Source organism: Anolis sagrei, chromosome 2, assembly GCF_037176765.1.
Source record: "Anolis sagrei isolate rAnoSag1 chromosome 2, rAnoSag1.mat, whole genome shotgun sequence".
Taxonomy (NCBI): Eukaryota; Metazoa; Chordata; class Lepidosauria; order Squamata; family Dactyloidae; genus Anolis; species Anolis sagrei.
Window position 1 is genome coordinate 131,409,606 of NC_090022.1, and position 23,142 is coordinate 131,432,747.

The following is a 23,142-nucleotide window of genomic DNA, read 5'->3' on the forward strand; positions in this document are numbered from 1 at the left end:
GGTATACTTTTAAGCCATAGATGGTTGAGTCCATGGATATGGAGGGAACTGAACTGCAGTTTAGCATCTTCTGGGCTTGTCAGATGTCCTCCCATATTTTATTTCATGAAAAAGTAAGACTTTTTTTTTTGTACTCCTTGGAACTCAAAAAGGGATCCAGGGACTTCCTGCAAATTAACAAAACTGCCAGCTTCCATCCACCCTCAGCTGTGAGTCAGATATAATAATTTGGCAACAAAGAATGACTAGGAGGACAGGAAGACCAGACAGAGTCTGAGTCATATCCCCAGCAGGTTTCAGTGCCCAGCTCCTTAGCAGCTGGGGCAGATTCAGAATCTTACCAAAACATTTCCATTACCTAACAACCCCTGCCTCTCCTTTTTCTTCTTTGCCTTCTGATTGGCTTCCATTTTCACTACCGAGGAAGGAGAGGGGCCAATTACAGCAGGACTGACTGTCATGTGAAGAATAGAGCTGGTGTCACTGGTCAGGTCATCACCACCACCACCATCATCGCTTTCATAATTTCTGTGGCGATTGTCATCTGTGGACAGAGAGAAGAGTTAGGAGAAATTCACGACTACTTTTGTGGTGCCCACCTTCTGCCATTAAAACATGCCCAGGACCATAACCATATTACTTTTAAGGCTCATATCCCAAAATGAACTGAGAAATAACGGTCGAGAGGCAGCAGTTCAGTAAATGTTTTACTATAGTGGTTTTGAAGGATTTCTCCGAGTCTTGGTATTGGGTTGCCTTGTTTTCACTTATTACTGGCAACATAACTCCTCACCCATCCACCTTTTGGCCTGGAATATTGTAGGGAAGACATGACCTAAGAACATCTGGGAAAGCTGCCCTGGTATGCTCATTATGGGGTAGAAAACTTTTAAACTAACAAAAAACAAAAGCTCTGAGTGTGCGTGGGATTATTTTTTGAGAATGACCTCCTTTCTGTGCCGACCCTGCTGTCGAGCAGGCTGTGCATCCCCCTTCCGATCTCAGTGCCTACATCCTGGTCCTTGCCCCCTTGACAATGCACCTTTGTTCTTTTGGCTTTGGGGAGTGGAAGCTGGATTCCTGTCTCAGTCTTGGTTTCCTGATAAGATGCCCCAGGAGCTCCAAGGGAAACCCTAAAGACTTCAGTCAAACTGGAGCGGACACAGTGGCCCCAGCAAAGGCTGTCATGTGCAGCTATTTTAAAACTCCACTGCTTCCTCTGCTTACCAGCAGGAAATACACTTGTACCGCAAACCTCTGGCCAGAGTGGAAGATAACAACTTTGTTGGATTTGATCCTGATGGATTGGGAGAAACTAATCAAATTCATCTTCTGCAGTGCAATGATAAACAGACAATCAGGGCTTTTGCTTCCTGGGAGCCTAGCAAAAAGTCCAAAAGATGCCAACTCTCCCCTCTCAGTTGTCCCTAAGCTTTTAGGGATGTGTTTAAATAGGAACATGTTACCAACATCAACCCCACATTTCCCACCACCATCAACCTTACTTTCAAAGCACCAGTGGATATCATTCCTTCAGTACCTGCATCAGGATTTCCTGTGCTTTGTTTGGCCTCCATGCTAGCAAGGTCCTGCTGAGGGTATTTGACAGAAGATATGCCTTTGGAGCTCTTGGGACGAGAAAGCTTCTTTTGGATCCGTACACCTTGAGTAGGCTCTTTCCGACGGAATGGGCCAATGCTTGTAGGCAGACCTTTGCTCTTGACCTTCTGCTTGAGATGGGAAACCTTGTGCACCACATTGGAAGCCAGCTTGCCTTGAGAGCTGCTCTTTTTGCAATGCACCTTCTCCTAAAGAACCAGGGGCAGTGTACAAGCAAGCACATTACTACCAGTTGAAGTTGCACAGACTCCCTCTCCCTCCTGCTCACTGTGGGACACCTGCCAGAATCAGGACATTCAAAAAGGCTGATAAATCCCATCTGACTCTACCAACCAGGAGGTTGTTTGGATTCCCAACAACCTAACCTTAATCCTTCAAGAAATGGGATTCTATACTTTTACACCAGTTTTGATTGTCTTTGCTGACAAACTGCCATCCATTTTTATAGCAATCTTCTCAGCATTTGGAGATTAATCAGGAAGCTCATTGCCATCTTAAACCTCTTAAGAGCAAATGTAATTCTATACTATATTATTATATAATTGTGTATGTGGGCCCTACGTCTGCCATAGTAACCCTATTTCTGTGATTTGTAAAGAAACTAGCAAAATGAAACAAGACACCTGTTCTATGTGATACAATTGTGCACATTTCTACATCCATACAGACAATGTTACTATCTAACTGGGTTAAGAAGCACGGTCAAAACTTATCTCTGATCAGGCCTAACTGGTCTAATTCTTATTCAGCTGCAAGATAAAGGGGTATGACAAGGTAGGCTCACCTGGGAACTCTTGAGGCCACCATAAGCTGCCTCTGGTATCTTCCTTTTCTTCTTCTTAGGTTCCCCTTCAGTCCGCAGCTCTGAACATAGAAGTGATGATAAGCTGGCTTTTACCGACCTGTGAATTGAAAATAATGCTTCATTGAGAAGAGTCTAGTGGAAAGATATTCAGTTCATTGTCTTCCCTATTAAAGGAATGGAGGCTACAGATAGATGTCCAATCATTATTTTTGATCAAGTACAAAATTATAGTACAGTACCCTTCCTCCAATTAGCAAATTATGATCTCATCCCATTGTGGTTACAAGAAGATCTCAACTTTCACTGGGGTTAGGGCTGCAAATGGAAAAACTGCTAATAAAAGATGTATTTTTCATCTGAGAGAACACCTTTCTAGGAATCTATAGGTCTTCCAGAACAACTTCCAGCAGAAGTTTCCCTGGAGATTTTTAGAGAGAACATATTAATAAAATCTGCATGAATTAAAACTGGGACAGAGAAAGGAGTACTAGTTCATGTCTTTAGCTTCATTTAGTTTAATTTAATTTAATTTTATGCCTGGCTGCCTTATTTTTATTTATAGTAAAACAATAGTTTTCCTATTTGAAGAAATATACATGTTGTATTATGTATACTATACATTTCTTCACATATATTTTCCCTTGATGGTAGAATAAGTCTCAAAGGTGTGACAAGTTCCAGATCAGTAATTCTGGTTCTCAGTGTTGTGAGGACCAACGTCCCTGTTTCTTATGGTGATTTATCTGTGTTATCTGTTGCTATTCTTTATGTCATAACCATAAGAAACCCCAGGTGTGTGCTCTTCTTGAAAGAACATGTTACATAAAGAAACACACATCTCTCACTCTTTCAAAGTATGGCTTCTGCGGAAGCAGTACACTCTATTCTAGAGAAGAGCTGAGGCCAGCAACTCTCTACTTGGAATATTAATTGTTATTAGAAAAACCTCCCTAGGTGGCAGGGGAAAAGCCCAAAATATGGCAGGGAACAATCACCATGTGTATGTAAAATGGGCTTGATTGTGTTCTGAAACTTACACACACCTTTACATGCTTAAAAACAAGGAGACTCAACCACATTCTATTCTACTCCTGTTCAGCAGTAGAATAGAGTGTGGTTGAGTCTCCTTGTTTTTGAACAGCTCTGACAGCCAGGAGGTTCTTCCTAATACCTAGGTGGAATATCTTTTCCTGCAATTTGAATCCATTGCTCTGTATCCTGGCCTCCAGAGTAGCAGAAAACAAACTTGCTCCCTTTTTACTGTGGCATCCTTTCAAATATTTAAATATAGCTAATGTCCCATCTCAGGCCCCTTTTCTCAAAACTAACCATACTCAAATCCCTCAGCTATTCCTCGTAAGGGTTTGGCTTCTAAACCTTAAGTTTGTTTTGACTACCCTTTTCTGGGCAAGTTCTAGCTTGTCAATAGCCTTCCTGAATTGTGGTGCCCAGAACTAGATACGGTGTTATTCCAGGTGACTATGACTTCCCTTGATCCTATTGATGCAGCCTAGAATTTGCATTGTAGAAAAGCGTCACATTCCCCCCCCCCCCCCCCAAGTAAGCCTAGTGGATTCTCTTCAGCCACGATGTCCCAGAAGGAGAGATCATGACTAAGAGGCCATTATTTATTTATGGACTAAGATTTAAAGGTAGCTAGTTAGTATTATGTTATCAATTTTAAAAAGGAATTGATTCCCCATTCCTCAAAGCTAACCAAATAGTTATGTGTAGTTATTTTTAAATCAGAGTGCCACCAACAGCTAGCCTGAAGTGAAATACATGCTTGTTTCCAGCACCTATCCCAATTTCTCCTCCATAATTTAGTAAGGCCACAACCCTAAAACTATGGAAAGAATGAAAAAGAGTTTTACCATAAAACGAGGGGAAAGTATCCTTTGTTCATTTACAAACATAAGATAAAGTATTTATAATTTTGTTACTGGTGAGTATATTGGATAAAGAAATTAATTACAGCTTTTTTCGTGTCAGGAGTGGAGGGACTTGCAGTCTCTCAAGTCTGGTGTGAGAGAATTGGCCATCTGCAAGGACATTGCCCAGGCGACATCTAAATGTATGCCATTCTGTGGGAGGCTTATCTCATGTCCCTGCATTGAAAGCTGGAGCTGACAGATGAGAGTTCACCCAACTCCCCAGATTTGAACCACTGACCTTTCGGTCAGCAGTCTTGCCAGCACAAGGGTTTAACCCATTGTGCCATGGGGGTGGGGGGGGGGCAATTTGTTGATAACTAGTTACTTTCTATTATTCTTGTTCTACACCTGCTCAATGTTAGTTAATATTCAGAGACAGATGATGAAACAAGTACTTCTTAGAGGAATCTACATCAAGTAAGGAAGTAAATACAGGTTGGGTATTGGGATTCCTTATCTAGAATTCCAAAACCCTCCAAAATACAAAATGATCCCCATAGATGGAGATAGCCACTCCTTTGCTTCCTGATGGTTTTCATGTGCAAACAGACCATATGTATTAAGTGTACAGGACACATAAGTTAATTTCGTTTTAATACGTGGGTCACACCTCCAAAATATCTCCTTATGTATCTATATCCAAATGCAGACAATCTGGAAGAATCTGACATTATTTATTTATTTACTTATTATTTGTATACCACCTTTCTCAGCCAATTGGCGACTCAAAGCGGTTTCCAACAAATCAGTATACATAAAACATAATATAGATAAAAAAATTAAACAGTATAAGACATCACAAAAGCAATAAAAACAACATCATCAGCGTCTCATTATTCTCAGCATTGTCCAATTCCATTGTCAGGTCATTCAATTTCCTATATTAGCTACTCTGTATTTGTAAACGCTTGCTGGAATAGCCACGTTTTAACTTGCCTCCGAAACGTCAAGAGGGAGGGAGCAGGTCTGATCTCCCTAGGGAGGGCGTTCCATAGCTGAGGGGCCACCACTGAGAAGGCCCTGTCTCTCATCCCCGCCAAACGTGCTTGTGACGAAGGCAGGACTGAGAGCAGGGCCTCCCGAGATGATCTTAAAGTCCTTAGAGGTTCATAAGGGGAGATACGTGCAGACAGGTAAGTTGGGCCAGAACAGTTTAGGGCTTTATAGACCAAAGCCAGCACTTTGAATTGGGCCCAGTAGCAAACTGGCAGCCAGTGGAGCTGGCGCAACAAGGGGGTTGTATGCTCCCTGAACGCCACCCCTGTTAGCAACCTGGCTGCAGTTTGTTGGACTAGTTGAAGCTTCTGAGCCGTCTTCAAATGCCATCCCATGTAGAGAGCGTTGCAGTAGTCTATACGGGATGTAACCAGAGCGTGGACTACCATGGCCAAGTCAGACTTCCCAAGGTATGGGCGCAGCTGGCGCACAAGTTTTAACTGTGCAAATACTCCTCTGGTCACCGCCGAGACCTGAGGTTCCAAGCTCAGCGATAAGTCCAGGATGACACCCAAGCTGCGACATCCAAAACATTTGAGGTTCCAGGCATTTCAGATAAGAGATACTCAACCTGTAAAATACTCCTGGTGAGATTTTAGCATTGAAGGAAACAGCTGTAGCTATTGGGTACAAGCACAGTACCAGTTCATGGCACATGGTACGGAAAGAGGTCAGTGGCACTCCCCATATCAGATAGCCTGATAGTCACAACCCTAAAGAATACATGGATGGGTGGTGTGTGTGTGTGTATGTCTCATTCTACAGATGTTCCAGTGGAAGAAGGTGCTTCTTAGGGAATGAACTAAACAATGACATGGTAAGGCAGTGGGAGCTTCCTGAACAGTAGATGCTAAACTGGTACCAGAGCATTGCCTGCACTCTCTCTTGTATATGTCTTCCTCTTTTTTGAGGGAGAGGAGATGAGGGCACAATACTGTACCCCTCCCATGTGTCCTGTGGCTGATTTAGGAAAAGGGAGGAGACATTCCAGGGCTTTTCATGCCTTCCAGCAACATTCCAGAGCAGAGCGGCTGCCACTTCTGCTGCAGCTCATTAATTCACCAGCTATGGTGGGGGCTTTGGGACAATTGCCTCTTTCAGCTGAGCTTGTCAGAAGGTTTTATGTGCAAGGGAATTGCCAGAGGAACTACGGTATAGCGCCTACCCTGGTAGCTTAACTCCCTGTACACCAAGAGGATAGCAATACTGGTGGCAATGTGGGTTGTGCACATAGTTTTAGTGCCATCCTTGTGTTCCATTTTAAGGTTACAGGTTTATGGGCAGATGTAGTTGTACACACATTTGGTGCGTATTAAGTCTCATAAGAACCAAGAAGTTAATGCATACAGCTAGTGATTAGGACTGGAATTCTGGATAAAAATTTCTCCAATCCCATAATGATGATGCAAAATATTTGCTGAATGACCAAAGGTTATATACATTGTACATTGTATTTGTCTTTTGTCTTTGCTATCCAAAATTCTGAATATGTGTAGTACTTAGGGTGATGATGGGAATGAATTGCAAGGACTCATGGAAAAATATGGGATGCATTACAGTCTCTAAGGAAAGGAGGACAGGGCCTGGAGTCATGGGGTGGGGAGTGCTGAGTAAGTTGTCTCACACTCTTGAGCAATGAAAGCCTTGTTTCAGCCCACTCCCATTTTCTCAGTGTTGTAGTTAAATTCCCACATGGACCATTCTGCTTGCTGGGCAGTGTTCCTGCACGTACATGCAATACAGAGGGTTGGCTCCAGCTCCCCAGCATACATATAACAAGTGGATGTGTACCAGAAAACCAAGAAATATTACACTGTTTACAACACAAAGTGCTTTCTCTCCAGGATTTTACATAGTTATCCTAAGAGCTGAAAACATCTGGTAATGGAATTTCTAACTTGCTCTCCATAACTAACAGTGGAACAGACAGAAAGGAGAAGTGATCCTAAATGTTCAAGGTGCTAAACAAGTTAGTGGATTTTGTTCTGAAAATCCATCTCTGTGCTTTAGAAATCTTTTTTGTGTGTGTCAGGAGTGACTTGAAAAACTGCAGGTAGCTTCTGGTATGAGAGAATTGACAAGGATATTGCCCAGGGGATGTCTGGATGTTTTAATGTTTTACCATCCTTGTGGTAGGTTTCTCTCATGTCATGATATGCCCAGTGCCTCTTTTTGACTTTTCTCTGTACTTCATGGAATCACAGTGTGCTCAAAACCCGGCTCTTACAGTTATTCCTGTATGTGTAAGGAGAGTTCCATAGTTACAACTCCCTTTAAAATTCTTCCTCCCCCACTTAAGAAGAGTGTGCAGTCACTTCCGACCAGCCTAGAGGAAAGAACGAGATTAGGATTGGACCCATCTGACACTATGGAGCAGCAACGGCGGGATGTCTTGCTTGATGCTGGGAGAAGGGAAAGAGATGAAGAGTAGCTTGGCTCCAGAATGGAGAATAGACAGAGGGAGCTTACCTTCTTTCTCCCATCCCCACAGGAATGACAAATTAGGCCTGACTTTATCTTAGATGGGTCACCTTTTGACACCTTCTAACATATCTGCTTCGCCATGCTTTGGCAAAGCTCTCCCAGCTTCTCCTCCTAGCATAGTAAATATGAAATGAATTAGCTCCCCGAAGGCTTTGTTCCATCCCCACCGCTGGCTGCCTGCCCACGCTGATCTCCAGAGCTCGTTAGTTCTAATTGCTCCTCTCCAGCACCCAGGCTCCAGAGAAGCTGCCTCTTGTTTGCTCCACCCTGGGAATGCAGCCCAGGGCTTGAGTCTGCCCAAACCTCATCTTCCCAAGACAGCTTCTGTTCACACTTCTCTCTCGGCCGTGCCCCTGTACCTCAACCCTTTGACCCCGAGTCGACCCTGGAGCGGGTGCCAAATTCCATTCTGGCAGAGGCAGCCAAAAGGAAGGAGGGAATTCCCTAGTTAAACAGAAGGACGGGAAGGGAGCAGAGCACCCTGAAGCAGGCAACGGGCGATGAGCGCCAGGAGGAACAAACTGGCTTAGGGATGGCAAGCAGATCCAGTTAAGGCCAAGCCCCTGCCCAACCTTTGTGCCTCGGCATACTCAAGCGGGAAAGGAATTGCCATGGCTCAAGGCCATGGCTCAGTCCCGGGGAGTGGCTGGAGGGAGGCAAGCTTGGCAGGAATTTCTCCTCAGCGTGGGAAGCTTAAAGGACAGGAATGTTTCTGATAGGAAGCTGGCCAAGGGGCCGGGCCCACAGCTGCTACAGAAGCATGTGTCGCTTCATGGAAGCCAAAAGCTTCTGCCTGCTACACAGGGAAGGGATGCCACAATGGCTGGGAGCCTTGGCCTGGCAAGCAGTAAAGGAATCCTATGCCACCTTTGTTTGCCAGGACAGGTTTACAAGGCGGACGCACTGAAATGAACATAGAGGAAGGTAGCACAAGCCACCATTCTCTTGCACTGCTCAAATACCATGGGTATGTAAGCTAATCTCGCTCTAGGAGCCCGCATGATCTGGAAGCTTCCTGTCATCCTTTGATCTGTGGGAAAAGGTTGGTTTGACATGTACTCACATGTGTGCATTCATGGGAAAGGAGTTGGGATTGGACACTGTTTATGGCTCTTTAGAATGGCAGAGTCCATTTTAAAACATTACAGAATGCATCAGGCACCATGGGCTTTGATCACATCTATAATGGGATCGTTTTTAACTGGGAGATCTTAAAGGTAGTAATACTCCACAAGTATAATAATTAAGGAATGGGAAAGAGAGAGAAAGCTATTCACCAAGGATGGTGAACATATCACTAGCGGTTCTATCATGGAGGCAACAATTAACTGGAGCCACATACAGAATATAACTTCTAGGAAATGCAAAGGAAGCTGGGTAGAACTGATATTGACCAACATTACAAAAGGCCATTCTGCTTCTTTTCTTTTCTCTGCTGAAATGAAGCTTTACGAGTTTGAACAAATTTGCACTTTTAAAAACTTGCAAAATATTCAACTACAGACTGCAGTGGAACTGAATGTCTATGCCTTTGGCAACAGTGAGTTATCAATCCTCACACCAACCCTTGCTTTACAAGTAGCATATGACAATGGTCATATAGGCTTGCTATGAGTTTCCTGGGCTGTATGGCCATGTTCTAGAAGAACTCTCTCCTGATGTTTCGCCCACATCTATCGCAGGTATCCCCAGAGGTTGTGAAGTATATTGGAAACTAAGCAAGGGAGATTTATGTATCTTTGGAAGGTCCAGGAAAGAACTCTTGTCTGTTGGAAGCAAGTGTGAACGTTGCAATTAATCACCTTGATTAGCATTGCAAAGCCTTGCAGCTTCAAGGCCTAGCTGATTCCTGCCTGGGGGAATCCTTTGTTGGGAGGTATTAGCTGTTCCTGATTGTCTCATGTCTGGAATTCCCCTGTTTTCAGAGTGTTATTTACTGTTCTAATTTTTGAGTTTTTAAAAGACTGGTAGACAGATTTTGTTCATTTTCATGGTTTCCTCCCTTCTGTCATATATATTAACTCCTCTTTTCTTAAGCAGAAGAATTTTGTTTCCCCCTCTTTTCCTTTCCTGGCAAAGGGTAATCCAGAATGCCATTATGGGCTATCTTAGCAGTCACAGAACTGAAATGATATAACACTATATTTCAAAAGTAAAACCTAGCTGGGAGTGACTTCTGGGTTATTTTTTTCCCATGTCAGGAGTGGCTTAAGAAACTGCAAGTCGCTTCTGGTGTGAGAGAATTGGCTGTCTGCAAGGATGTTGCCCAGGGAACTCCCAGATGTTTTTTGATGTTTTACCATCCTTGTGGGAGGCTTTTTTCATGTCCCCACATGGGGAGCTGGAGCTGACAGAGGGAGCTCATCTGCATTCTCCCCAGATTCGAATATCCGATCTGTCGGTTTTCAATCCTGCCGGCACAAGAGTTTAACCCATTGTGCCACCGGGGGCTTCTAACTTGTGGTACCATGCAGATGTAATCTTAAAATGCAAGGGGTGATAATATTGCAATTTGCAATCTTCTTGTTGTCTTCTTTCACTCTCCATTCTACTGTTGTCTGGTGTCACCTGATAGATTAAAACTGGGACTAGCTTTGAAATCAATTAAGAACTGATTCCCCATTGACTCTGATTCCCTATAAATCTGTTCAACTTTACTAGATTTGAGTGAGGGGGCATGGCTTCTACACCACCGTCCCGGATACATCCATATATTGGGCTGGCGGGAATGCAAAGAGGATTGGGAGAAAAGGCAAGCAAGTACTCCAGTGAGCCCTGGAATGTTTCCATGAGCCATATGGTGGAGCCATGTTGCAACCCAAAGCCAACACTAACTGCTTTTTTCCCCTGTAACCTTCACTACATTTGCTAATGTTTTGTGACATAAAACCTAGAGATTAATTTTTTTTCTTCTGTCTTAATTGAAGGAACCATTTAGTACAGATTTAACTATTATTACCAAATCATCAGGATTGATGCAGCGCACACACGCGTGCTCCAATCATGTTTGGACTAGCTTGGAGGATTTATGCAAATGGGCCTGCCGGGAGAGGCAATTTGTAGCAGAGAAGGACAATTATACAGGGCCCGTGAGTGCGGGAATGACTGTGCCGGGCGGCTAATGGATAATCATAAAGCGCCAGCAGCAATGAACACCACTGCAGCGTGACCAATGACTTTATACAGCACAGATAAAGAGGCTTTTATGCAACACTGCCTTCCTCTTCAAAGAGGGGCAATTCTTTCCCCAGAGCGGTGCAGGAGGCAAGGCAGACATGATTTTTTTTTGGGGGGGGGGGGGCAGAAAAACAGGCATCTCTCCGGGTTTGCCAGTCTCCCAGGTCTTGAGGTCCACTCTGAGGTTCAAAGGAATCATGGCACTTGGTACTGAAATGCATCCACTTCTGGTGCGTGTGTTTACGTGTAGGCCTCAGAATGCTCAATGGACTACTCAACAATGTAATAATTATACTACCAACACAAAATCTTGCAGAGGGAGGGAGGATCTTGCTTTTCCCCTAGAGACCTGGACTGACAATTTTCAGTGTACAAATACACAAGACTGCAGAAATATTTGTGGACTACATGTCACATTCCGTTTGATGTGAACAGCCATAGTGCTTCTAAGGCAACAACAACATAAGCACCAAAAATGTAGCCCTAATGTCTGAAATTGTTATTTGTAGGCAGTATGATTTAATCTTCCTTATATCCCCCCTCCTCCAGCCATATTCTGAGGCTAGAAATATCCATAAGTAGGAGATATAATTCCAGGTGGTGGTGGAGAAAAGCAGCAGGTGAAGAAAAGGATCAGCCCTCTGTCACACTTGCTTATTACTTTATAGGTTCTAGGCAACAACCCAAATTTGATCATGCACAATTGCTGACCTCCTATGCAGTTCTACATACAACTTCACTTTCATTCATGATAGCAACCTCACAGAACAGGACACTCATATCTGCGGGGGACATGTTCCTAAATATGGAGAATAGTGGTCTCTATTGAAACAAATGCTTTCTGGTCTAAGAATACCACAGAATAATTTTGGAGGACCTAGAAAATGCCTAGAGAAGACATACTGGTCTCGGGGATATGACAGTCACACTATAATGTCTATTTGCTCTTCGAATTGTTCCTTGCTTATGGTGACCCTATCACTAAGTCTTCTTGGCAAGATTGATTCAGAATAGGTTTGTCATTGGGTTGTAGGTTTTTCAAACTATATGGTCATGTTCTAGAAGCATTCTCTCCTGACGTTGCGCCTGCATCTGTGGCAAGCATCCTCAGAGGTTGTGAGGTCCTCAGAGGTTGTGACCTCACAACCTCTGAGGAAGCTTGCCATAGATGCAGATGAAACATCAGGAGAGGACGCTTCTAGAACATGGCCATATAGCCCGAAAAACATACAACAACCCAATGATTCCAGCCATGAAAGCCTTAGACAATACAGGTTTGTCATTACCCTTCCAATGTTGAATAGTGACTTGAACCCTGGCCTCTAGGAGTTCTAGTCCAACACAAACCACTGCACCATGTTGATAGTCTGTATGTACTGGTTAATGCTAAGATGTAGCCTCAAATGCTTTTAGGAGGCCTACAATGTATCTAGTGCCACACCCTCCCTGCACATCTACATGAGTGATGCCAGTTCACTCACTTGACTTTCCTGCTGTCACTCTTGCTGATGGAGCCTTGTCTCAGGGAACTGAGGATGCTGGAGTGCTTGCGTTTTCTAGGTCGACCTGGTCCCCGTCGAGCTGGACTCCGGGAGCTTTCATCTCGCCTAAAGGCAAAAGCCACAATGAACACCGAGGTAAAGGGTGAGAGCTTCCCAGCTCCTATTTGGCAGTCTTTACATAGACTTTCAGAAGCTGAGCATGCCTGGTCTACAAGACTTAAAAGGTTCCTGGTGCAAATGCAGCACTTGCCTATTCTGCAGCCTTCAGATGCAACAGATACGGCAGCTCACAGATGAGCTGTGCTTTCACACTCTTGCCCTCAATGCTAGTATGCCTTTCCAACACGCATTCAAGAAAGCAGACCCAGCACCACTTGTTAGGAACCTGTTGTGAGTAATGAAGAGACACTCACTCGTGGTCATGTCGTCTCTGCAATTTGGCCAGCTCCCGCTGTTTTTCCTTGTAGCGCCGCTGTAGTTCTGCTAGACGCATACGCATCTCTACTTCCTGTGTGTCCAAGTTCTCAATGGCAGCTTTCAAAGGGCAAACCTATGATAAAAAGGAGGAGACATCATGGTGATGGTGGAAAGCAAGGGGCTATGGTGTGTGCTTTAATTCCTGTCTTGTATGTGTGCCCTCAGGAGCCCCTGGTGGCAAATGTGAGTAGATCAATAGGTACCGCTCTGGCGGGAAGGTAACAGCGCTCCATGCAGTCATGCCGGCCACATGACCTTGGAGGTGTCTACTGACGACACCGGATCTTCAGCTTAGAAATGGAGATGAGCACCAAGCCCCAGAGTTGGACAGGGGAAAACCTTTCCCTATGTGTGCCTTCTTTTTTCCTATGTGGATGAATACTGAGGACCAGCTATACTCCTGAGCTGAAAAGAAGTGCTATTGAAGGGTAACTGGTTCCTCTTGCATGCTGGAAAGATGAATTTCAGATGGCAACAGTCAAGAGCTTCCATACTCACTGGGCCTTGGTATATTGATGGTACAGAGTAAGAAATAAGCCACCACTCCCCAGAGAAAAAAGTCACCCAGTGATGAATTATCAGGGGTTTCTAAGAAACACAAGGACCCAGCAGTTTAACCAGGCAGCTGAGAGTCTTTTTCAAGGGGGAGTTTCATCAGATAAGAAGTCTAAAAATGCAGCAAGTTCAATGGAGCAGAACATTATTTGACTCAAGAACAAACCAAACACAATGCTTCTAATTTTGTCTGGTGAACAGCAGTTCCATGTCAGGGCTGAATGCTGTGATAGTGAGACTCTGGGGGTAGCTTTCTGCTTTAGCCGCTTGCTCTATCAGTAATGCCCGGGAAGCAAAATACTTACAGGTTTGGTCTTAGGGGTCCAGTTGTATTTGCGACGGGAGACACGTGTGCGAGGACGCAATTCTACACAAGGTGCGGCTTCCGCTAAATTGAGGAGGTCAGGTGGGCTGCTCTCCAGGCCAGTAGCCTCCACAAGGGCCCAGGCTGCAGCAAGGGTGGCCAGGCTTTGCAGATTGAATGCTGCCAACTCTTCATCCAGCACTGTGGAAAGCAGAGAAATTTACTCCCGGAGAAAAAGCATTCTCTTCGACAGAGTACTAACATATATGGCATATACATATTGATAATATAGAAGATACACTGGCCTGCACACATCCCATGCATATAAAAGAGCAAGTCTCACTCAGAGCTTATGATTATGATTTTATGGTCCAAACTTTGTGCCCTCTTTGCAGTCCCTTTAAAGTCCAAACTTATTTCCTGTGATTGGGTATCTTGTATAGAGCCAGCATGGTGTAATGGTTTTAATGTTGGACTACAACTCTAGAGACCGGGATTCAATTCCCCACTTAGCCATGGGAGTTCATTGAGCAAATCACATATTATTAGATACACTACCTTAAGATAGTCATAAGTCAGGAATCACTTGTAAGAACACAACAACAAATATATCTTGGACTTGTTTTGATCCTGTATCCCACAGATCTACTTTTCCTGTTCCTTTCTTAAATGCATTTGATTATTTGATTATCACATCTGTTTTGAAGGGTCAGAGGGTGTAGCCCAGTGGTTCTTAACTTGTGGGTCCCCAGATGTTTTGGCCTTCAACTCCAAGAAATCCTAACAGCTGGTAAACTGGCTAGGATTTCTGGGAGTTGTAGGCCAAAACACCTGGGGACTCATAGGTTGAGAACCATTGGTGTAATAGAAGACTGTCCTTTGTGTAGCAAGTGCTCTAGTTTAGACCATTTGTGCACAAGACCTAACTGCCCTTGTTTCTACTCAGAGCCTGGAACTACTGGGCACATGATGATGTTTATTGCAGGTGCATACCCCATATCCATTCAGGCAGAGGGGAAGCAATTGATATGCCACGTGCCACAGCAAGGAATCTGAATAAGCCATCTGAGTCAAGAGGCAGCAGCACAGATCTGGCCTGAACTTAATGGGGAAAGGGACCTCACAGAGCAACAACAGGGCTAGAACAAGATTCTGGGAGAAGTCATGCTCAGAAGGAAGGGTTTAAAGTGAAATATAATTACAGGCTATGCATTTAAAAGTCCCATGAGATGAAATGAAGACCAAAGAGGGGGAAGGAATGGCACAGACAATACTTGGTGTCTTTGTGTATACCTATATATACATATAGACACACTCTGCGAAGGAGCCTACGCACACGTGCAAGTAGCAATGCAGTGAAGTCTTTGCATGTGGTTTCCGTTACACTGTGGGCAAAGAACAGTTCTGGTATGTGAGCAGAAACCGTTTGTATATGGATGAAAAGTACAGACTTTGCTTAGCCACAGGGAGAGATAACCATCTGCACATGTGGGTTGGTGTAGACCCCTCCTTTGGGGAGGCAGGAAATAGAAAGCTTAAAAATGGCAACAGAAAGGTATAGAGACTATTTTTAAAAAGGGAAACTTTCCCTGTTTTCGTCCTGCTGATTATTTTCGCAAGCCTATGACAGTCAAACCCTCTAGCTATCCCATAGAGATTTTGAAACAAGAGACACTAAATTAGCCCTAAAGCAGCTCCTCGCACTGTAAAGTGTTCATATTTGGTAACCCTTACCAGATGAACACAAGAACAATTTTTCCAATCCTGCAACTTTTAGTTACAGGCCCATTACAAATCTCCATGCTGCTACAATCCCAGAACCATAATTTCTACCTCCTCATTGCTTTCTACATACAGAACAGAATGGGCATCTCAAAGGATATTGCTTCTCAGGTTGAGCCTGGAAGGCATAAACATTTTCCATTGGTAACAATCAGGATCTATGATAGTTTGTAGCCCACATTATGAAGGTGCCTCAAGGCTTGATTGCACCAATTTTTATCATAGCACAGCACAACTAGAGCACAGCTTTGAAAACTTTTTTGGACTATAACTCCAATGCTCTCAATGGCCATTTCCCATTGACCCAGGTAACAGGTGTTAGATCAATCTTTGGTCTCATGGATCCAAATGAACTATTCCCACCTTCCAGATCACTCTCAATACCATAATGGCTGGTTGAATACAGTTCTCTATTCCTGGCTTGGTTATATAGTTCCAGCATATAATAGCAAGGTCTTCCTAAAGAGACTACTGTTTATCCAGTGGCCTTTGGGAACACCCAGATAGGACCTGAAGGCAAGAGGAGATGTGTAATCCTTTAGCGTTATTAGGCAAGGAAGTGGCTTTTTCAAGGAAAGGAGGCTGAAGTTTCTAACAGAAAAGAATAAAATGTATTTGTTAAGTTTACTAAATCTGTCTATCATGTGGAGACAAGCAATAGACAGGTGCCGATTTAAGTATCATAAATAGGGTGCCATGACTGTCACTCTAACCAGCTGCATGCCTAGTCAATGAGGCCAAGTGGGCAGATTTTCTGGTAGTTCTTGACCTTTCATTGCCTAATGTGAAACCTTGAGGCTACTGTTATAATAGTGAATTTCCTGCATCAGCCAGGACTTGCACTAGATGGCCTCTGAGGTCTGTTTCTGCCGATTCTATGAGTCTAGGCAGCGTAGGCTGAGCAATGCAACAGGGCAGACAAAAAGCAAGAAAATCATAGTACTTATCAGAATGAACCTGAACACCAGCTGTTCCACCTAACACTAAATAGCCTACTGGAACAGAGCAGGAGAATAGGCCCCAGAAAGAATGCCAACATGTCTGTTGCATGTGCTGAAGGTAAAACCTTGGTGGACCTTTCCTCAAGGTCTGAAGAACGATTCCAGGACTTTGGATTGTACAGACCCAAGACAATCTGCTCATCATGAACACATTTTCATGTTTACTTGTTTGGTCACTGTTGCCTCATAGTCCAGTTCCTACCCACAGTGGGCACAAGTTGTGCTGAACTCCCTGGCTGGTAAGGAAAGCACGGCCAGATATTAGGACCATTAAGGCCTTACATCTTGCTCAGGGCCCTTCCACACAGCCAAATAACCCAGAATATCAAAGCTGAAAATCCCACAATATCTGCTTTGATTTGGGTTATCTGAGTCCACACTGCCATATATTCCAGTTCAAAGCAGATAATGTGGGATTTTATTCAGCTGTGTGAAAGGGGTCTCAGTTATGAGGAGCCACCCCTTGACAGGTTGCTTTACTTTACTGAAGGAGTGAGTGCCCCTTAGGCACCATGAATAAAATGGGTGAAGGGGCACCAAAACAAGGGCCAAATCCTGCCACCCTCCTGAAACTTAAAGACTCAGTGAGAAAGAAGGGAGAAAGTGACAAGCTGCCCCTTCACATCCTTACCATGGGGGTCAGTGTCACAGTGCTGCTGACGGAGTTCCAGTTCAGCCAGTTCGCTGAGCAGGGCAATGCCAGGAATCCCTGAGCTCCATGGAGAAGGTGAAGGAAGGGGAGGAATGGGTGAGGGAGGGGGAGACTCCAAGGCCGGGAGGTCACCCAAGTCAATACTGGCAGCAATAAGGGCATCCAGGCCACATGGCGCCATCTGCACATCAGTCTGTGGTGATGGGACATCTGGTGAGCCAACGTCACTCTCATCCTCCAGGCAGCCATCTTCCAGTGTTGCAGCTGGGCTATCCTCCACAGCCATCAGCTCTGGGGAAGGCCCCAGAATAGGAGCATCTGTTCTAGGGTCTTCCTGGTGTTCTTGAGAGGCAGAGTCCAAGCCATCCGGGACATCCCCGACCAGCAGGGGGCAACCGGGGATCTCCTTGACCAGCTCTGTGGGGCTGGGCCTTTGGGGGTGCACAAGGAGGTGGGGAGCAGGAGGGAGGGAGGGCTCTGCTTCAGTGTCCCCAGCCCCATGGGGTGGGCTGGCTTCTGCCTCGCAGCGTGGCTCCTGCTCAGGGGGGAAGGTGCGTGACTGTTCAGGCTCAGCTGCTGTGGAGACAGTTTGCATAGTGTCGGGGTCAGCTGGGTCCAGGGGTAATGGTGACGCATAGCCCAGGCCAGCCACAGGGTAGGAATAACCAGGGGGGAGATCTAGAATGAGAAAAAAGAGCACCAAAATAAGCCACAGCAAAACGGGAGACCTCACAGCCTATTGAGATCACCTTGGGCTCTCTAAGCTACACAATGTATATATCACAGAAAGGAAACCGTGAGCCCAAGTTACTAAAGTTCCCTCTAGGGATAGTGAGCAAAGACTCTCAAATTCAATGAATATAATATGTTTAACAAATTAAAAACATTGCCTTTGTGTAGCAGTTTTTTAAATTATTATTTTAATTCATTTGCCTTTTGCAAAGTGTCTGAGGAAAAGAATGGTATAAGTGGGCACTGGAAGCATAGAGACCAAGAGATGTTAAGCTCTTGATCCCAAACAGTGGAAATCCATCATATACCAACTGCAGATTTCTTTCTGATTCATCTTCACATATTTCGCACAGTCTGAATTCTTTCCATACCACCATGAGATCTAGAAATCTGGTTTGTTATAGGATTTTGAACATAATTTTCATATTCTGTCCAGGCTGCATGATGGCCTCAAGCTTTGATGCCTCAAACAGGTCAAATATTAGACCACTTACTAGTAAAAAGAAGCCCATTTGAGAAGAGAGCAGCAATTTCTGTATTAGAAAGGCACACTGGTTGACCCCTTGCACCCATGCAATGCCTTCCCTGCCCCCATTTTCAGCACTGACGTGAATCTCTACCTGGTTCCAGTGATTTGGGGTAGTCCTGGGCTGGCTGCCCTTCAGGCTGCTTGTTCTCCACTTCAGGACCCGTGGAGTTCTGGGAGGGCACCGGACTCACAGCAGGTGAGCGTGGCACCACAGCAGGACAGACAGGTAAAGTGCAGGGGGCAGGGCATTTAGGGGGGTGGCAGCATGGAGAGAGCTTGGCTGAGCAGGCAGTTGATGGTGAGAGGCCCTTTGGGGGACCGTTTAAGGCAACCGCTTTGTGAGATGGTTTGAGCGGCTTCTCAGGACCAGGCACCTCCAGTTCTGGGAGTGACTCTTCAACCTTTCTCTGAAAGGAGTAACAGATGGGTGGTTAACAAGTTGTCTTGAGAACACAGGTGTATTTTTGTTTTTGCTTCAGCACCCAAAATGCACCAGATGACATATTAAACATGGGACTCTGGAAGGTGCAGTCTAAAAAGCAATTTATCCAAAATGTTGTCGAAGATTTTCATGGCTGGAATCACTGGGTTGCTGTGAGTTTTCCAGGCTGTATGACCATGTTCCAGAAGCATTCTCTCCTGTCATTTTGCCTGCATCTATGACAGGCATCCTCAGAGGTTGTGAGGTTGCTTCTGGAACATGGCCATACAGCCCGGAAAAGTCACAGCAACCCAATTTATCCAATGTCTGGAAAATGGCCATACAGCCCGGAAAACTCACAGCAACCCAATGTATCCAAAGTCTGTCAATCTCACAGAAAATTAGGTTTAGTAGTGATACTGTCACTAAGCATGTCTTCAACTTCTAGGTACCTCTGATGCATTATAGTTTAAGAAAGTGACTGATGAAGAATGTCTGTTTCTGTTTCCACATTTATTTCAAGGGTAGAAAAGTGTGGATTGTGAGTCTCAGATTCCCCCAACCACTCATCAAATATTTTGCTTGAAAATCCTTTTCCATCCAAAAACGGCCAATCATACCACCAATAAACACCCCCCAAAAGCTACCCAACTGATCATTTTTTCATGTTTACCTTAGGCGAGTACAGTTTTTCTTCAAAAACAAAAGCGACAAGGTGATTAAGAACCGGTATGGTTCTAAAATAATGATCTAGCACTACTCCTCAACCCCCAAATATGAGCTGGAATTTCCAATCTCAAAGGCTTTAAGGCAGTGGTTTTTAACCTGTGGGTCCCCAGGTGTTTTGGCCTACCACTCCCAGAAACCCCAGCCAGTTTACCAGCTGTTAGGATTTCTGGAAGTTAAAGGCCAACACATCTGGCGACCCACAGGTTGAGAACCACTGCTTTAAGGGATACTAGCAGCCCTTTAAAAAATAAATAAAAGGTTCAGACCAAATTTGGAGACGTGGGATGAAAATGGGGTGATCCAATGCAGTCCCCTAACACCAGGCAGCTCTCCACCATTATTGAATGGGAAAAGCCATAGTGTGGGTTTATGAAAGACATGACTACACTTGAGATGAAAAGTGTCTTGGGCTTCCTGTTGTAGGACTTTATATTGCTTTGGACTTTGCTTTATTTGCTTTAAAATAAGCAACCAGAATTCTAAACAAAAAGTAACTCACATTCAGCACCCTTAAAAGCTTAGTAATGAATCCTCATTGCCTAAAATCAAAAGAGGACTATTTACTGAACTTCCATAATGCCTATAGGAAGAAGAACTTCTTTCGCCTTAGGGCTTGGGGAATGCAAGGGCTTGTCTGGACTGCAGAAACCTCAGTTTTCTGAACATAGGAAAATTTATAAATTGCCTTTCAAGACTTCACTGGGCAACAGCCCCACACTTTACTTCCAAAATCATCTCTGTACCTAATTTGTGAAAGCCGAGATTCAGGAAAGTTGAATTCTGCCACAACCGAATAGTGTTTCCTTTTGTGCTTGCATAGAAATCACAACACATAGAAAGCCCAAATCTTGACCCTTTGGAGTCAGCAAGTATTCTTCCACATAGGGTATCAATTTCCATTATGACCGACACCATGCCATTAGAAGCAGGATGTTGACTAGCATGGATCTGTAGCCAATATAACTTCCTTTGAGATGACTCAGGAGATAACTTTCATTCTCAGCCAGGATCTGGACAAGCACCACAGCAAGACTGCTCACCAGACTAACTAGAAAACCCATTAACAGTGTGTGTGTGAGTATACACATACATACATGTGTGCATACATATGTTAGCGTGCCTTTCCTGCTACATGTGGTTTGGCTTACTTGAATGAGACATCTGGAGCCATGCAGTCACCTTTTTGCAATGCACTTTGCTTTGTGTGTGTCACCCTGTGGTCTGGAATGCATGGGCTGATGTGCATTAAAGCAGGCTGTGTGGGTGGTCCAGGCTTTCTTGTTGATGCGACATGGAATAGAACAGAGCTTTGCAGGCCGAACTACTACAGTGGGGCTTACTCCTCAGTAGACACTCCTAAAACTAGGCTTGCTATGGAAACACTCAAATTGAGTACATATGACCTTAGCTATTTTGCCTTATCCCTGCCTGCTCTGTCCTTGTTTCCACTCTCTCAGCCTCATCTACTGCTGGAACATAGGTCTCTCTGATCCAGGCCCTTTTCCAAGTATGTGGGCATGGGCCTTCAAGTCGCTTGTCAACTTATAGGGACCCTATGGATTTCTTACGTAAAAAGTACTCCAGATAGGATTTTCCTCTTCAATATAGCCCACAGCATCTGGTTTTCATTAGCAGCCTCCCATCCCAATACTAACCAGAGCTGACTCTGCTTAATTTCCAAGATCAGATGGGATCTTGTGCCTTTAAGCGAATGAAATTACTAAGCCCTAAAGAGATTGCCAACCCCTGATATAGAGGAAAGCATCAGATTATCATTTGATTTGTACAACATAGCTTATCATAACCTACAAAACATCAGATTATCATTTGATTCATACAACATTAGCTTGCCATAACCTACAAAACACAAAAAGGTTTTTTCCCGAGAAGGCTGTTTTTTCAGTCACCCAATAGGAATGGACATTACGCTGGGTCACATTAGTGATGCCATTTATTTAGACATTTACCTGGCTATGTGAGTGCCGCTGCACTTCCAGTGCTTGTGCTGCACGCTGTTGTTGTTGCTGCTGTTGTTGCTGCAGGGCGTAGAGTTCTTGCTGACGCAGGAACTGGGAGCGGGAATAGACAGGGAGTTGCCCTGTGTGCTGCAGGTGAGAGCTAGGCCCTCGGCTAGGATACATGGGTGGCCAAATTGACGCCTGATCCATCACCTCAGCTGCTGAGAGATAGGAAGGTTACTCAGAGAAGTAAACAAAGCCAGCAGAGAAAGCCCCTCCTGATAACTGAATTGGAGAGCCACACCTGTCTCCTCTCATCAGTGAGGCAGGTCCCCTACAATATCTACTATGGTATCTATATTGTCACCAATCCCTTTCTGATACTACTTACCCAATGTGTGGGGGGCACCATGGGCTGAAGGCTCGGATGGCAGGATGACTAGTTGTGCAGGTGGTTCTTGAGACAGGGGAAAGACTGGTTGCATGGCACTTGGCATAGAGGCTGGGAAGCCGGGTGGCAGATTTTGATGCAGAGCAGGGTGCCCAATGCCTGGAGTTGAAGGAAGAGAAGACAGATGAGATGGAGAGAAAGCCCAACTCAAACTACATTCACAGCAACCTCATATTCTCAAAAGAGAAGGAAACTGCCTTCCTTTTAATGTCCAAATCTCTCATGGCCACATGTCATGTAAGGGAAATTGTAATACAATACTCAGGTACTCATAGCAAAACAGGTACATGTGCATTCCTAATGCAGTAGAACAGTGTTTCTATTATTATTATTATTATTATTATTATTATTATTATTAAACTTTATTTGTACCCCGCTAGCATCTCCCAGAGGATTCGATGCGGCTTACACAGGCCGAGGCCTCAACAACACAACTTAACAATACAATCAAGCAAATCAAACAATTAAAACAAAATAAACAAGGTAAACAACAGGCACAGTACATTAAAACACAATAAAACTGGGCCGGGCCAAAAGGTGGGTACAAGGATTAAAAGTGCTGATTTGACAGGAGGTGTATAGAGGGTTTCTAGGGCAAGTGCGATGTGCGGTGAGCAGCAATCATTGGTTCTGGTAAAGTGCTTGTGGGACTCGGTAGTGGAGATTTCCTAATCTGGGAAGGCGCATCGGAAAAGCCAAGTTTTTAAGTTCTTTCTGAAGATAGCCAATGAAGGGGCCTGTCTAAGGTCTTTGGGGAGGGTGTTCCAGAGTTGGGGGGCCACTACGGAAAAGGCCCTGTCCTGCGTCCCCACCAAGCGCACTTGCGATGCCGGTGGGATCACGAGCAGGGCCTCTCCAGATGACCGAAGAGAACGCATGGGTTCGTAGATAGAAATGTGGTCACGCAGGTAGGCTGGTCCCAAACCGTTCAGGGCTTTGTAGGTAAGCACCTGCACCTTAAATCATACATGTAGTTTTACGACACAAAGATCATATGTTGTTGTTGTAGCTGTCGTTGTATGCCTTCAAGTTG

The 23,142-nt window shown here is 44.5% G+C and overlaps 1 protein-coding gene across 5 annotated transcripts in view; it reads right to left on the reverse strand.

The window, feature by feature from the left end:
* The window catches only part of BAHCC1 (BAH domain and coiled-coil containing 1), a 125,930-nt gene that overhangs the window by 12,938 nt on the left and 89,850 nt on the right, over positions 1–23,142 (reverse strand). For 4 of the 5 annotated variants that reach the window (XM_060764271.2, XM_060764270.2, XM_060764269.2 and 1 more), the window contains 10 exons: positions 22,050–22,208; positions 21,668–21,879; positions 18,642–18,957; positions 17,269–17,967; positions 13,856–14,055; positions 12,932–13,068; positions 12,498–12,623; positions 2,405–2,522; positions 1,541–1,808; positions 359–544 (listed from right to left, as the gene is read on the reverse strand). In XM_060764271.2, the coding sequence (XP_060620254.2) occupies positions 359–544; positions 1,541–1,808; positions 2,405–2,522; positions 12,498–12,623; positions 12,932–13,068; positions 13,856–14,055; positions 17,269–17,967; positions 18,642–18,957; positions 21,668–21,879; positions 22,050–22,208 (2,421 nt within the window). The remainder of the gene's footprint in view (positions 1–358; positions 545–1,540; positions 1,809–2,404; positions 2,523–12,497; positions 12,624–12,931; positions 13,069–13,855; positions 14,056–17,268; positions 17,968–18,641; positions 18,958–21,667; positions 21,880–22,049; positions 22,209–23,142) is intronic. The other variant, XM_067463866.1, reaches the window with a different exon arrangement.